The 16151-nt window shown below is 33.8% G+C and overlaps 1 protein-coding gene across 1 annotated transcript; it reads right to left on the bottom strand.

The window, feature by feature from the left end:
- Positions 1 to 4449: 4449 nt before the first annotated feature.
- Positions 4450 to 6583, bottom strand: LOC148930057 (NAD(P)-binding Rossmann-fold superfamily protein). The gene is made up of 4 exons (XM_089067096.1): positions 6276 to 6583; positions 5966 to 6165; positions 5423 to 5652; positions 4450 to 4918 (listed from the first exon to the last, which is right to left on the bottom strand). The coding sequence occupies exons 1-4, from the start codon at positions 6365 to 6367 to the stop codon at positions 4640 to 4642; spliced, it is 801 nt and encodes a 266-aa protein (XP_088923222.1). The 5' UTR covers positions 6368 to 6583; the 3' UTR covers positions 4450 to 4639.
- Positions 6584 to 16151: the final 9568 nt, after the last annotated feature.

Genomic DNA, 16151 nt, shown 5'->3' with positions numbered 1-16151 from the left:
CCTACAACTATTTTTAAGCACAAAATCAGGAATGCAAGAACAAGTATTTTATTTCCTAATACCAAAATATTTGTAATATATACAGCCAGAATATAGCCTAGGGAGATATGAAACACTAATCAATGTCTTTGGAATAATAATACTCCATGTAGATTCGAAACCAGTAGCGATATTGCTTCAAATAAAATAATATGAATACACACAAGTTACCGCAGTTACCCTCATATTTTTAGCTGCCCAAAAACTAGTCCTCTCTTTATAACAAGCACACGAGCGTTTCTGTATTGATACCACCAGATCATATAGCATTGAAGCAAAAACCAGCTTCTTTTCTCTTTTTCCAATTTCGTTCATGAGAATCTTGAAATCGGATTGCAGCTCTAAATTCCTTGAGCCTGCTTAAATATAAGAACATCATCACCTACTTGTACACCTAGAGATACCCAAGCAGAACCCTTATATTCCAACCTAATACAGATTGTTGTTCCTATATTAGTATTATTCAATTGTTGTTCCTATATTATTCAATTGTTTTTCTTAGAAAAAATCTGTCATTTACAACTCACAAAGGTAACGCAGGGAGGATATTTAAAGCATCCCCATGGACGTGGACGTGGACCCGGACTCACATTTATTCATTTTCACTCCTGCTCTTTAGCAAGAGAACAACACCCGCATCCATGTTCTTCCGCAAGGACATGCTCAGGGTCCCACCATTCTATTATTCAATTTAAATAAAAATATTTCCGCAATATTAAAATGCATTAAAAATAAACGAAAATTTGAAGTATAAAGGAGAGATAATTTGATGTAAAGAATGGAGGATGAATGTGAGTATTTATAGATAATTTTGAGATAATTTTTTTAAAAAAATAATTCAAAAAAATTGAAAAAAACGTTAAAAAACATATACTATATTTTTGGGAATCCGAAAATACTTTTTTTTCTTTTTTCCTGGTTATTTTCGATTTTTTATGAATTTTTAAAAAAAAAATTTAACGGAATAAAAACGAGCCAATCACGCAATGCCACGTCGCCCTGCTCAGCGGCACGGACGTGCTCTTATTATTGAGCAGCGCCGTGCCGTCGGCGCGAGCACATCGGCGGACAAGGGGGTGCCGCGCCGTCGGCACGGACGCCGTCCTTCAAGTCGAGCAGCGATGGGATGCTCTTAATGCTTTTCTGCAGGGAGCCAAGTCACCAACAGAATTGAGTGAATACTAGTTCAGGTTCAACAGCTAATCATTTTCAGATCCCCTTAAATACATGGGACTGATATCTCAACTTCTATTTGCATTGGTTATAGATTACTTTTCAACTACCAGTAATAACAGTATACAACGTCTTACTTGATTGAGTGTTAGAAATCAAGTTGAAGCAGCTGAGTTATAGTCGGAATGTAATAATTCTAGCTATCTGTTCTCTCAGTTATGGAAATCTCAAATAAAGAGGGCAATTATCCAAACAGCAAGAATCTACTCTGAGTACCTCCATCAGTAAACTTCTTTTCTTTTGGTTGCTTACTCTCAGGTATTCTATCATCCAATAGCGGAGACTGCTAGAGCTAAGGAGGAGAATCTCCCCTGAGAAAGGCTTTTACCTGTATAAGAAAGAAACTGCAACTTCAAAAATACTATGTTTAGTAATCGATGAATATAATAAATCCATAAGTCATAGCCACTGTAAAGTAGTTCCATGTTAATACAGTTATTTTACCATTTTAGTTCATTTCTATATTTGGTAAAAATTACTCCATTTGACAGAACGTTTGTCTGGATATGGCAGCAAAATGAATTCGAATTGAATCAATTACCATGTGTTATGTGCAAAATTCATAAAAACAATTCCTGTAGGTGCAGAGTCACAAAATTCGATGGTTTTCCGCTTATCCCATATTCAAGTTCAGCTGCATACGTGAGCCCGATGAGGCCATCCGCCCCCTTCTATAATTGATATGGTTCGTTGCCTTTTTACCATATATAATCCTTGCTAATGGGTTATAGCGCAGTGTGATTGCTTATAAAAAAGTATGCTGGAGGCTTTATTTCATGATGGTTGTTACATGGTTTGTGCATGGCTCATCGCATTTTCCATGTTATATGCCATGGAAAACAATGGTTGCTTGCCTAATGATGTGATATGGAGTATACAAACACATGGTCGTCTTCTAATGCTTATAATACCATAATCCAAAACTAAAACTAAATCTGTACCCTTCGATTTTGAAATGAATGGATGAAATTAAAGCTCACAAATTTCAATAATAGTAGACAAAATATCAATAAAATGATAATATCATCATTATGTTATCATATGATAATTTTCGTGGTATTTTAAAATATCAATATAGTGTATTATAAATATCAACAATATGACATGAAAATATCAACACAAGTATAAAAAAATAGGAGTATCACACAGTTTTACTGATATTTTACATACACTATATTGAGATATTGCATACACTATATTGAGATTTTTTTGGACTATTTGTTAATAAAATCTGCTTATCAATATGTACGAAAATTGAAATACTAATCCCTTCGTCCCATAAAAGATTTCACACTTTCCTTTTTAGTTTGTCCCACTAAAAATGTCACATTTTCATTTTTGAAAAAAGTTCTCTCTCACACTAATATAAATATTAGTATAGTTTTCTCTCTCCATTTAACTCACAAAACAAAACCTCCTAAAATCTTGTGTCGTCCCACAAGTGTAACATCTTTTGTGAGACGGAAGGAGTATAATTTATCAAATTTCATCACATGAACATCGTCGGAACATATGCAATTGAGATCTCGTTGGAATCCTTATAAAATTATCTTTAATTTGATACTACCTCCGTCCACTAAATTTTGTCCCATTTTTCCACTTCCGTCCGTCCCCCAAAATTTGTCCATTTCACTTTTACCATTTTTTGTAGTGGACCTCATATTCCACTAAATTATTCCTACTCACATTTTATTATAAAACTAATATATAAAAGTAGGATCCACAATCCAATAACTTTTTCAACTCACTTTCCATTACATTTCTTAAAACTCGTGCTGGGTCAAAGTGAGACAAATTTTGGTGGACGGAGGTAGTATATTTTTTGCAAAAATATAATTTAAATCGAGCGAGTTATATACCTTTAAAGTTTTGAGATGATTTTGATGAGAGAATTGGCATTAATACCTTTAAGTTTATTTAATAATTTTTTAAATTTAAAATATAGTCTACGTGACATTATTTCAACCACTATATTTTCTAATCTAATGGCTAAGATTTAATCTTAATTTGTGATTACTAGTTAGTTAGCAATTGATAACTCTTATTTATGCTCTTTGCGAAGAGTCTAAGGATTTGATGATGCAAATCCTTAAGTTACTTTCTTACATATTCTTCGCAAGACGCAAACTATGTAACAGCTACTGAAATGGACTCTTTGTAACTCTAGTTTGTAGATAAATTACGGGAGATCTCAAACCCAACTCTAGTGTTTAGATGAAGTTGATGGTGTCATAGCAATGTTAATAGAGAGTGAGTCTCACGTAGTAATGTAATGTGTTACATGTGGTGAGAGTTTTCTAATAATAAAAGTATACGGACTACTCCCTCCATTCCAAGATATTAGAGTCCTTTCTTTTGGGTACAAGAATTTAGGAGATGTTGTTTAGTGGTGTAAGTGGAGTTGGTAGTAAAGTATATTTTTACCATAAATAAAAATGACTCAAATATGTTGGGACATCCCAAAAAGAAATAAGGGTCTAATATCTTGAGACGTAGGAAATATTAATTTTGATGAATACACTAAAATGACAATACTAGTATAGATGAACTCTTATTTATTGGAATTTGGTACGAGACAAAATTTTGTTGAACAATAGCTCGATTTTTCGAAGGCGCTAACCAAAAAAATGATAAGAGAGTTTTATGAAAACAATGTTCTACGTCATTTTCCTAACCATTTTTTGTGATCAGAATCCAATGATACAGATATAGAAAATGATTGAAATTAAATTGGCATGGCAAACATTAGGGAGATTAGGCGCAGTATTTAATGTCTTAATTTTTGAACTGGGGTAATAATTTCATTGTAATTTATTACTAGTATGATAGAATTGAAGATTAGCATAACTAGAATTAATTGAACTCAAAGTATGACTTCAATAATCAACTATTTCAGTCTAATATTCAACTACTCCATTTAAAATGCAGCTCAAATTATTAAAGCAACCATTGGTGCTATTAATTTCAAGAAATTCCTCGAATATTCGATCAAATGTTAGAATAGCTCATAAGTAACTATCAATTTCAAGGAAGCCCACTTAATTAGTACTACTATTTGGAAAACAATCAAATAGGGATCCTAATCCTATCATCACAAATACGAAATGGATGAAAAATTATTCTCTCAGTAACTATTCAAATGCAATACAAGTTTCATAGGCTTTGACAGCACGAGCATTAGAAACTTGAAATTTGAGTCTTATAATTATATCTTTATTCAGCTGTTATATATACTGAGTAACATTAAGTCACATACAGACATACAAACACAACTTATTTTGCTAAGATTATTTAGCCAATAGCCAATCAAGGCAAGTAATCCCAATACTGAAGTTAACAACAGACCAACAACACCACCCCACTTGCTTCACATGTATGATTTCATTCGAGGCCTTACCAGAGACTGGCCCCCGTCCACGAATATGGTCGTTCCAGTCATGTAGCGCGCTCCATCGCTAATCAAATAGATCACTGTTGATGCCAAGTCATTTTCAACATCAAGCCATCGACGTAGTGGATTAGCGTCATTCACCAATCTCTCTGCCCTCTCCTTCCCTACTGACACAGGGAACTCGTCTTCAAGATGCAAGCCACGAGCTATCCCGTTAACTCTTATCTGATGCTTCCCTATCTCTAGTGCCGAGGTCTGCCAAGCATAACAACACACAAGAACCATCGTTGGATACAGTTTACGCAAGTTAGTATTTACATATAAAATCAGACGGTGCTAAAACAATATTGTAGTATCAACAAACAGACTATACTGAACCATGTGTCTCCTCTACCTATGCTGATAAATGTCTAACAGCAACGATGCAATGAGGAGCAAAAACTTATAGCTAACACAATCTATCAAGCTGTGGTTACATATCAATTTGAAAATGCTACCAATTCAGTATTTACATCTAAAAATGAGACGATGCTAAAACGATTATGGGTATCTGGTGCACAGAGAGAATGAAACAACCAAACAAACTATACAGAGCCATGTGTCTCCTCTACATCTGCTGATAAATGTCGAACGGCAATGATTCATTCATGAGAAGAGACTTATCGCTAACACAATCTATCAAGTATTCAAGGTGTGATTCCATAACAATTTGCAAATGCAACATACACACTGAAGTATCGCAAATGGGCTGAAACTTACTCTTACTAGCTGCTGAACTCCAGCCAAGCATGAACCATATGCTGCAGCTCCGGGATACAGCCCTCTTTCAGCTCCAATCACAGAGGTCAAGAAAACAATGGATCCACCGGATTTCTGATCACGCATAACTTTCCCAACAGCTTTTAAGAGATACCAAGCAGCCATGAAATTGGTCCTCATAATCTTCTTGAATTCATCCTCAGCCAAAGAAAGAGGATCTTGCATCTTTCCTGCATCACAATATCTCAAGTTTAAACTACTAACAATTTTTATCTCAGAGAACTGCAGGGTAGAAAACACAAATTCATAGGTTCCACATAAAACAGAGGCAGAAGCGTGCTTGCATCCACCCTAACTAAAATCCAATTCGGTTTTCATCAATTCCCAATTGAAAACTGTGCATCCACCCTAATTAAATCCAGCTAGGGTTCAATCCCCAATCAAGGTGAATTTACAAAATCTTTCGATAGCCAATGTTTATTTTCACATAGAAAAGAAAAAGAAAATGAAAATGAAAAAATTAGGGCAAGAATGTGAATTGACCTTCATAGGAGTAACAGTTGACCAAAGCATCCAATCCGCCGAGGAGTCTCCTGGCCTTCTCCACCGCATCATCGAAAGCCCCTTCTCTCTCATCCTCCATATCCAAACCCACCACCTCTACGAAAACGGCGCCGTTCAGTGAACCCTTTATCTTCTCCGCCGCCGTTCTCAGCTGCCCCTCATTCCCCATCAAAACCAACCTACACACAAACAAAAATAAAAAAACAAGCAAACGTCGATCCAAGAGAAGCAAGCAAAATACATCAAAATTCAAACCGCAAAAATCGATAGCTCGAGTGAAACAAAATACCGGCATGTTCGCTGAGCTAAAGTGTGAGCTATGCTGAGAGAAATCTGGTCGCCATTGGAGGTCAGCAAAACCCTTTTGCCTTGATTTTCCATGCTCAATTCAATTCAATTCAATTCAACTCAATTGAAAATAGAACTGGTATAAATGCTGAGGTTTATGTAGCGATGGAAGGAGAGGGTTCACGCATCCGATTCACGTGGTAATCGTTTGAATTGGTTTATTTGTATGCGGGCGAAATTTCAGATGTACGGGTCAATGGTTTGTTCATGTCTGTAGAATAGACACTAGTGGCCTAGTGCTATCTAACCTGTGTATGGCAAAAGATATTAATGCTCATTAATTAAACAAACTTTCAGCTTTTCATATAATCTATCCGTTCCAAAGAAAATATGCACTTCGTTTCAGTCCGTACCATAAGAATATATATTTTCTTATTTTAGAATTTTTTTCCTCTTTAAATGGATGGTATCCATTCGGCACTAAGAGCACTCCCAATGGGTCGGCGTTAAATCCGGCGAAAAATCGCCGATTATTACCGGATTATCGCCGGGCGTTGGAGTGAATTCGGCGATAATTCGGCGATAAATCTACCGATTCATCGCCAACTCCCTTATTATCGCCGATTTATCGCCGAATCATCGCCGCCCACTGTGGGCGCGATTCGGCGATAAATCGGCGATAATTTTTTTTTTTTTTTTAAATCTTTGTTTTTTAAATCTTTGTTTTTATGGTTTTTATTTGTAGTTTTTTTTAAATCTTTGTTTTTTAAATCATTGTTTTTTATGGTTTTTATTTGTAGTTTTTTTTAAATATTTGTTTTTTAAATCTTTGTTTTTTATGGTTTTTATTTGTCGTTTTTTTTTCTCGTTGTATTATATTTTCCAATAATTAATACAACGATGAATTGTTCATTATAAATCTATTTATTAAACACATTTGTAGGAAAAATTAAACAATATTAAAAATGATGATGTAAAAATGAAATGTTGAGTTAGGGAGAAATAAGGGAGAAATAAGGGAGAAACCATTGGAGCAGTTGGCTAAAAGTTGGCTAAAAACTGGGGATAAATTTTGGTGCTGATGTGGCAGGAGTTAGAGAAATAAGGGAGTTTTTAGGGAGAGCATTGGGAGTGTTCTAATAATGTTTTATTTAATTTTTCTCTTTACCTCTATATCACTTTATCAATTTTGCAATAAAATTTGTATCGAACCTAAATTGTATATTCTTTAGGGACGGAGGGTGCTATCTTTTAAAGCCTGAGGCTAACTTTGATATATACTCCTAGAATATACGTATTGTTTGCTAAGCCTAAAATGCTAGAACTTATATTTAAATTGGTTTTCATTTAATGATGATACTGTACTTTATATTTAAACTATTTTTCCTTTTATGATGGTACATGGAACTTGATCGATTCTGATTTCATCATGTTAATTGTTACTTGAACTCCTTGTTAAACTTCTTCAAGATTAAACTTGATTATAAAATCTTTAAAAAATTACTACTACTATACTACTTACTAATTAAGTGATCTAGAGACTGGGTCCTCATATTTTAAATAGGGAGTTGGGCCTTATCCTTCAAATTCTTGAGTAGGTAGTAGTATAAATATAGTTGACTTTCCCCCAATTTAAATATTTTTGGGCTCATCAAGGTGTAATTAATTTGGGCCTTCCTTGGACATAATTTAGTACTACTAATAAGAGATTTATTTAATTTTACTTTAATTAGTCTTAGCTAATTAAGATGAGTTGCAGCCCCTATACTAAAGTAAATCAATAAAGCTCATATAATTAAATATTAAGCAAGACTCATATTGAGATGCATATCTTCATAAATATAAGTGCATAACATATTCTTAGATTAAGAGCATCCGCAATGGTCGGCTAGCGACCGGCTAGCCGATTCGTCGCGCTAGCCGATCGGCTAGCCGAACCATTGCAATCGGCGAGGATGAAATCGGCGAGCGGATCGGCGTGGGCTGGCCGATCGCTCGTCGCTGGCCGATCGGCTAGCCGCCATTGTGGCGGCCCGATCGGCCAGCGCTATTTTTTATTTTTTTTTTATTTTTTTTTAAAATTTTTTTTTAATTCTTTTTTAATTCTTTTTTTAAATTTTTTTTGTATTCTTTTTTTTTTTAATTTTTGAAAAACTATATAAACGCGATTTTCTCTATCTCTAAATTTCTGTACAAGAGCAACATGTAGCGATGGACAACAACAACTAGCCCAATACAAAATTAAGACCTAAAATAAAAACATGTCATACCGTCGGGACCCCCGTTCGGCTAGCGGCAAACTATAACGGATTCAAGGCATACTAACATTTTTTTATGTATTTTTTTAATAAATTAGTGAGGAGTAAAGTGGGGCGGTGGCTCGTGTGTGGAAGCCCGGATATTTTTTTATTATGCAATTTTTTTTATTTTTTTATTTTTAGTTAGTGTACTTTTTTTTAAAAATAAAATTAATGAATTTTCCCGTATATGTCTCGTAAATTTAATTCGGTAATTTAATCGTGATTTTAATTCCGTAAATGTAGTATATTTTGAATTATTTTTATTACGGCTGGCCTATGGCTAGCCTATGGCTGGCCTAAATCTGATGTGGCAGGTGGATTTTTTAGTGTTGCTGACGTGACAGGGGAGAGAATGGCTAGCCTATTGCTGGCCTATGTACCATTGCGGATGCTCTAAGGTGTTGTTTTAAGCAAAGTACCTTAATTTTATTATACTACTGTATTGATTTTGTTATAAGCCAAATATTTGAGGAAAGCTAGACCCAAGACGATTAATCATTTATTTAAAGAAAATGAAACGCGCCAAGTGAGTTTTATATTTAACACGTTAAGTATGAATACACTTATAAATAACTGCAATAAATCTTGTTTAAAATGATTTCTTTAAAGTTTGAACTCAAATTCGTTTTCAAAATTATTATCTTTGTCATAAAAGTTTGTTTTATGTGTGTTATTATATGTTCGGATCTGCCAAAATTTAAAAATTAACTTCGGATCCAAATAGGGCAACAATAAATTCTACTCGGACTATATAAAAAAAATTATAGTAAGTTAAGACTTTTAAACAAAAAAAATGTATGTTACTATGATGATTTGATAACTATTTAAAGTATGTTTATTAGCTTTTAGCATGTCCTCGTTAAGTACCATTTTACTCAGGCTTGTATATATTTATGAGTGTGTAGATTCTCTTAGTATGCCTTGAATTTATATAAGATTAGGTCTGTCTAATGTGTGCCTACATATATGGGAGTAGAGCACATAAATCTGTATCTGAAAACCGCAGTCATAATACAATTTGTTCTCCGTTCTTGCCCATGAACGTAGCCAACACAACATTGGTGAACCACGTAAATTCTATGTCTATTTACGTTCTTTTGTTTCTCGATTCACAATTGCCCTATATATCATAACAAACTGGTATCTAGAGCCTTGGTTTTCAAACTAGGGTTTTGAATTCCGCTGCGAGGATTTTTTCTGGTAAATCGAGATGTCTGCTCTGAACGTGAAGGTTGACAAATTCATCGGGAGAAATAGTTTTGGTTTATGGCAGATCAAGATGCGATCTCTGCTGAAGCAGCAGGGTTTGTGAGAGCCGCTCAAAACAAAGAAGGCTACAGAGGATGATAAGGAGTGGACAACCTGATAAGGCTAATTTCATGCATCGGTTATATGATGAAAAGTCATCATTTACTGGGTCTAACACATTGTTTAAGCCAGGTGTGTGAAGGAAATTCGCCAGGTCCAGGAAGAATTGAAGGAAGTGGACTAGCGAAGGAAGAAGATGAAAAATGAGCAGAATCGAGGAAGAAAATGGCTAGACGAGGGGAGTCCGAAGCTGAGGGCAAAGAAGACAATTCACACAAAAAAAGGCCTCTGCTGGACCCACTTTCACGCCTATATAAGGAGGAGCATGCAACACACATGACATGGACGATAGCTCTCAGCTCACACACACACACACACACACACTTGGGAAATGGGAATTCTGGGGTAGAATAGAGGTCTAATCTTCGGGAAAATCTGTGCAACACCGTCTTCAAGGAGGACGAAGATACAATCATTTACTTTCCAGCGTTTATGTTTTGATTTCTGTCGAACTTCGTCGTTTCGAAGTCGATTTGTTCGTTTTGCTACTTGCTGTTTATCTATGAATTTTATTTCATGTTATGATGGTGTTGATTCTGTGTTGATTTGTGTTAATTCTATGTTTTGAGGAGTTTGTTCCGGAGGTTGATTGTTATTCACTTTGTTGGATGCTTGCATACTTGATCTGGGGAATATGAGTTGATCTGTGGAGAATTGGTGAATCTGTAGTTATGGAGATGATTTCGACCGGAGTTTGTCTCGGATGCTTGGATCCGGAGTGGATTTAGCATCCGAAGTGTGGATCTGTACATGGATTTTGAACTTCTGCTTTCGTTTCTGTTTTACTTCATCTAGGAGATAGAGATCTAAGTTTTTTTGTTTCTCGGCGTTTTTTCTGACGTCCGATCTGTTGGTCGCCGTTGAGTTGCTAGCATTGTTCTGTTTTCATCATGTTTCAGTTAAATTCCGATGATGCTTTGCGTTTTGTAGGTAGTTAGGCTTAGAATTGGTTATTTTGCAGCTTTTTGGTCGTACACTTCTATTTTTGGAAAAATGGTCCCCACTGCATGCATCGAGTCTGTCTAGCTAGATTAAGTAGTGACATTACTAGATCTAGGAAGTTGGTTTGAACATAGTGATGATATAATGTCAATCTGTGTTACGTGGATGTTTTCCTGTTCCTAGATCTAGAGATAGTTAAATTTCTTTTCCTCTGTCTAGTATAAGTTCCCCAACCCAAATTTGCGTGGCGCAGCCAAACCACCCAAAAGCCCTTTAAATGCATGATTTCGCTTTGTCCTCGTGGGATCGATCCCTACTTCCCTATACTAATTCTAGTATACGCAGGTTGAGGATTTTGAAGTGATATACTGTGTGTCCAACGGCCGAGATCTTTCAGCATTTTGCGAGTTCCTAGACCTTGTGATCTAGTGGATTCTCTGGACCCAGGAAGCTTGATATTCCATATTGTGCACGCAGTTGAAAAAATATCAGAGTTCACAACCCTAGACGAAAAGGCCCACTCGACCATCATATTGAGCCTGTCCGACGATGTTATCATCGAAGTTGCGGATCATGAGACGTTTGCTGCTCTTTGGGCGAAGTTGGAGAGTCTATACATGACGAAGTCTCTAACCAACAAGTTGCTCTTGAAACAACGTTTGTTTCGGTTACGCATGCAGGAAGGTACGCCCCTTCGGGATCATCTGGAAAATTTGAATAAAATTTTACTAGATTTGCGTAATGTTGAAGTTAAAGTAGAAATGGAGTCCTTTTATTTGCGTAATGATGAGAAAGGGAGTCCTTTTATTTAGGACTCTTGGAGGTGCATATCTCCATCCATACGTACTTATTTGTGTTGTACACTTATGTTATGTCAGTTGTTATTTCAAACTCTGATTTAATCTTTGAGACAAGTTACAGCTTGTACTCCATTCGTTCGCGAATATGAATTATGTTTTTCCATTTCACTCCGTCCGCTTATAAAAATCTCAGTTCAATCTTACCATAAATGATAATACACTCAACATTACACTAACTCATTCCACTCACAGTTCATTTATAATTAATATATGCAAGTGAGACTCACTTTTCTTAACATTTCTTAAACATATCGAAAAGAAATAAGACTCATATTCGTGGACGGAGAGAGTAAGTCTTAATCAGGTCATTTTGTCCGAGTACAATGTCATATTCCTTTTATTTTGTCGGTATGATTTGCTTAATGTAAATACCATGTTCCAACTCATCCCATAAAAATAGAGACTATTTCCATTTTGGTATGTCCTATAAAACTAGTACAGTATATTTCTATTTTTGGTAAAATTTTTTTATCTGATGAATTGAACCTCATTCTCCACTAACATATTTCGGCAACTTTTTATTAAGATATTTCACCTACTTTACTAATTACATATTAAAATTCATGTCGTCTCAAATGATTCTATTTTTATGAGACGGGGGAAGTATACCTCTTCCTAAATCACAATTTTTAAGACCTTTTTATCAATAGTAAAGTGCAAATGTTTTTTTAATTGGAATCTTGCAATGATGTGATTATTTTTTCCTATGGAGAGATTTGGAGAAAAAAGGATTAAATTCGCTGACCTTTCAAAATTTGGGATTAAATTGGCTAACCTTTCAGAATATGGGATCGAGACATGCGAATTTTTCAGAATATGAGATTTTTGCTTATTTCTCATATTTCTATTCCTTTTTCAGAATCGGCACGGATCACCTAACAGCTAATACTATTCCTACAACATTTTCTACTACCCCACTACTAAATAGACATGTGGCTCCTATTTGGTACTCCCCCCGTCCCGGAGTATTAGACTCACTTCTTTTGGGCACATGATTTAAGGAATTGATATTTAAATAGTTAAAGTGGAGAGAGTAAAGTATGAGAGAGGGAAAAAGTAGGAGAGATAAGAGAGAAAAAAGTAGGTGGAGAATAAAATAAGATAGATGCTTTTTGCTAAAAAAGGAAATGGGTCTAATATGTTGGGACATCCCGAAAAGGAAAATTGGTCTAATACCTTGGGACAGAGGGAGTAATAAATAAATCATTTCCCAACACAATCTCTCCTCTATTCCTACTTTCTTAATTAAGTTTCTTAATTAGAAAACCTCTTTCCTCCATATTCTTCTTCTATTTTCTCTGTCTATTTTTTTTATTAATCTAAATAAATAATCAATCAAAAAAATATCCAATAAAATCTTTCATCTGTCTTCTCTCCCTATTTTTACTTAATCTACATAATTGTATTAGTCATTATTAAATAAAAATAGAGGGCCTATATGATAAATAGATATAAAATATGTTTTCAGTAAATAAATAAATATGTAAAATAATATAATTAATAATAAAACTAATTCATTTAAATTGAATATTTAATTGGTATAACTAATTATAAATATAGTTTACTTTAATAATAAAACTTAGTTCTATAACGTTATAAAATTATAGTACAAGTTAAAATTTTGTACTCAAATAAAGAAATTATTGTCATAAATTTAGAATAAATGTGATGAAATAGTACAAGTTACAAATTTGTACTCAAATAAAAAAAATTATTGTCATAAATTTAGAATAAATGTGATGAAAATTGTTATCGTGTTCTAGATTAATTCCATTGCTAAATGAAATAGTATTATAAGTTAATATAACAAATAAAAAGTTTTTAGTTCCTATTGAGAAATGTTGATATTTTTTTTTACTGGTAAAAGGTTAATACAATATTTAGTTAATATTAACAAAAGTAGAGAGAGAATAGGAGAGAAGGTAGAGGAAAGAGGTTTATATTTGTATTTATTGAAACGTATATTCAGGAAGAATTAGTGAGAGTAAAGATAGAGGAGCAAGGTTGTGTTGGGAAATGATTTACTTATTGCCAAATAGGAGTCGCATGTCTATTTAGTAGTGGGTAGTAGGAAATGTCGTAGGATTAGTATTAGGTCATTAGGTGATCCCTACCGAGAATCCAGTAGCTTTCAAAGCACACGTTTGTAACGCATCGCCCCAAATTGTTTTCTTTTTATATTTTCACTCATTTTTCAATGATAACATTTAGATTATGTATTTAAATTTATCAAAATTCATATATTAGAATACATCAATAATAAGTACTATGAAATTAGAAATAATATTTAAAATAAAATGAGAAAAATAAATAGTGACAAGTGAACTTCTCCGCAATATTCGCGATATGCTGCTATATTTGAAGTGGTGGAATAGTAGTATGAAATTTCCCATCTTCTATTAATAACCGCGTGGTCGATAGTTCGTTGCTTTTACTCAATTTAATTGATTTGTCACATCACAGTAAATACTCTTTCATTACAGTACTTCAACAATACTAGCAGTAATATTCATATTAATACCTATTTACTTCTTCGTTTTTTTCATTTTTTAGTTGACGGAAAGAAAAAATGAAAAACATAGAGAAAGTTAGAAAAAAAAATCTCAATGTTAGATTTCCTTTGATTATATGAAGACAAAAAATTGTTATGAAAGTAAATGATATGTACAATCTTTGTGGTTGGGCTTTCATAATTAAGTTAATGCAAGCGCCATAGATTGGGTGGGGGTCTGCTCACGTTCTCTTTCTATTCAAATTCTTAGAAAAAAAAAATCCATTTAGATACTAGTAAATCATTTCACGTTTTCAACACAATTATAAACACTCAAATTATCAAACTATTAGTCGTTACCTTTATATATTCACAGGAAAATCTGATCATAAAACCTATGAATACATTTAATAGTATAAAAACATTATTTGAAGTTCATTATGTTCTTCATTTAGTGGATATACCGATAATAAAAACAAGTAAGAAAAAGATATGCTAGTACAAATAGAATGATATTATTTCCTATTGTTGATATGCCGTGAAATGAACATGAGAATAATATAGTTTAACTTTTTATCTTACAAATTGAGTATATCTTTTAGATATAAATACCCATTAAGATCTAATTATGTTGCGTGACTTTATACTTTCGAATGATAAATATGAAACTATATACTCCTTCCGTTCCATGGTAGTTGAGTCATTTCATTTTGTGCACTCGTTTTAGAAAAATGATAGTACTAAATAGTTAAAGTGGAGAAAAAGTAAAGTATGAGAGAGAATAATATAGATAAGACTCTTATCTACCTTATTCTTTCATTTATTTTACTCTCTCTCCATTTTAACTATTTATTATCGTTTTTACAAAACGAGTGCAGAAAATGAAATGTTCAACTACCACGGAAAAGAGGGAGTGGTACTATATTCAAATGGATGCTCTGAAATCTCACGATGCTGAAAAGGTTAATTATGGATGCTCAGTATATCTACATGTATCATACTCGGAATACATATTTGCAATACCATTCAGCAAAACTAGTATGATCACCAATAATTTAGCCTAGTTTTAGACTTTTAGATCATTTATTATGAGACCAAATGTCAGGCCCATGCACGTTGTCTTGTCATGTTACATTTGCAACTTACATCAACCTCCGCACAGTAAACATTTTTCTAAAAAACATCAGTGGCACGATATATTGATTGATAAGAATGATTGTCAAAATAATGTTATGTTCTTTAATTACGCACGGAATTATATTTATCAGTGTAGTACAAAACAATGGCATTTGAATGACATTATGATCTTTATGCACAGATTTGATGCTTGAATTCATGTAGTAGTATATATTTTTTTTAAGAGTTGAATTCATGTATCTTTTGTTGAGTGAATTAACATAATTAAAGAATGTGCGAAACGATGCATTAATATTTTATTATACATGTGTGTAATTGATTTGTATTAGGCAAAACGGAACTGATTCCAAATTTCCAATAGCCATGATGTTATTATGAACATGTTTGGAAAGCTGAGGGCCTTATTTGTCATTATGCTTACTTTACAATAAAAATATAATATTTTGGTATTAAGTAAGAGTCTTGATCTACTACTAAAGAATGTTCTGCAATTCAGCGGTTCAATTTCTGCACGCGAAGTCTCGAATCACTGGTACCTTATTCTGACCTTTACATATATTTCAGTTTATATAGTACTCCCTCCGTCCCAGTTTTATAGTCATATTTTGTCATAAAAGTCCGTCCCATATTTAGAATCACATTTAGAATTTTCCATATTTGGGCATAAAATTTTACCCCATTATTTACTAAAATTACACCAAACTGCCATTATCTACATTAAAATAAACCAAAACAAAAATAAAAAAACCAAAAAGTCAAAAGGGACATACCTTCGACCA

Source organism: Salvia hispanica, chromosome 3, assembly GCF_029641045.1.
Source record: "Salvia hispanica isolate PSC_SH4W2 chromosome 3, Shi_PSC_v1, whole genome shotgun sequence".
Taxonomy (NCBI): Eukaryota; Viridiplantae; Streptophyta; class Magnoliopsida; order Lamiales; family Lamiaceae; genus Salvia; species Salvia hispanica.
The sequence above is the reverse complement of the archived record's forward strand: the minus strand, read 5'-3'. Positions and strand labels throughout refer to the sequence as shown.

What these genes read in the sequence shown, in the direction of transcription:
- LOC148930057 (XM_089067096.1), bottom strand. Translation starts at nt 6,367, where the DNA reads ATGGAAAATCAAGGCAAAAGGGTTTTGCTGACCTCCAATGGCGACCAG. An exon ending in TTAGCTCAGCGAACATGCCG is followed by an intron (nt 6,166 to 6,275) that starts GTATTTTGTTTC and finishes GTTTGTGTGTAG; the next exon opens with GTTGGTTTTGATGGGGAATG. An exon ending in CAACTGTTACTCCTATGAAG is followed by an intron (nt 5,653 to 5,965) that starts GTCAATTCACAT and finishes ATTGTGATGCAG; the next exon opens with GAAAGATGCAAGATCCTCTT.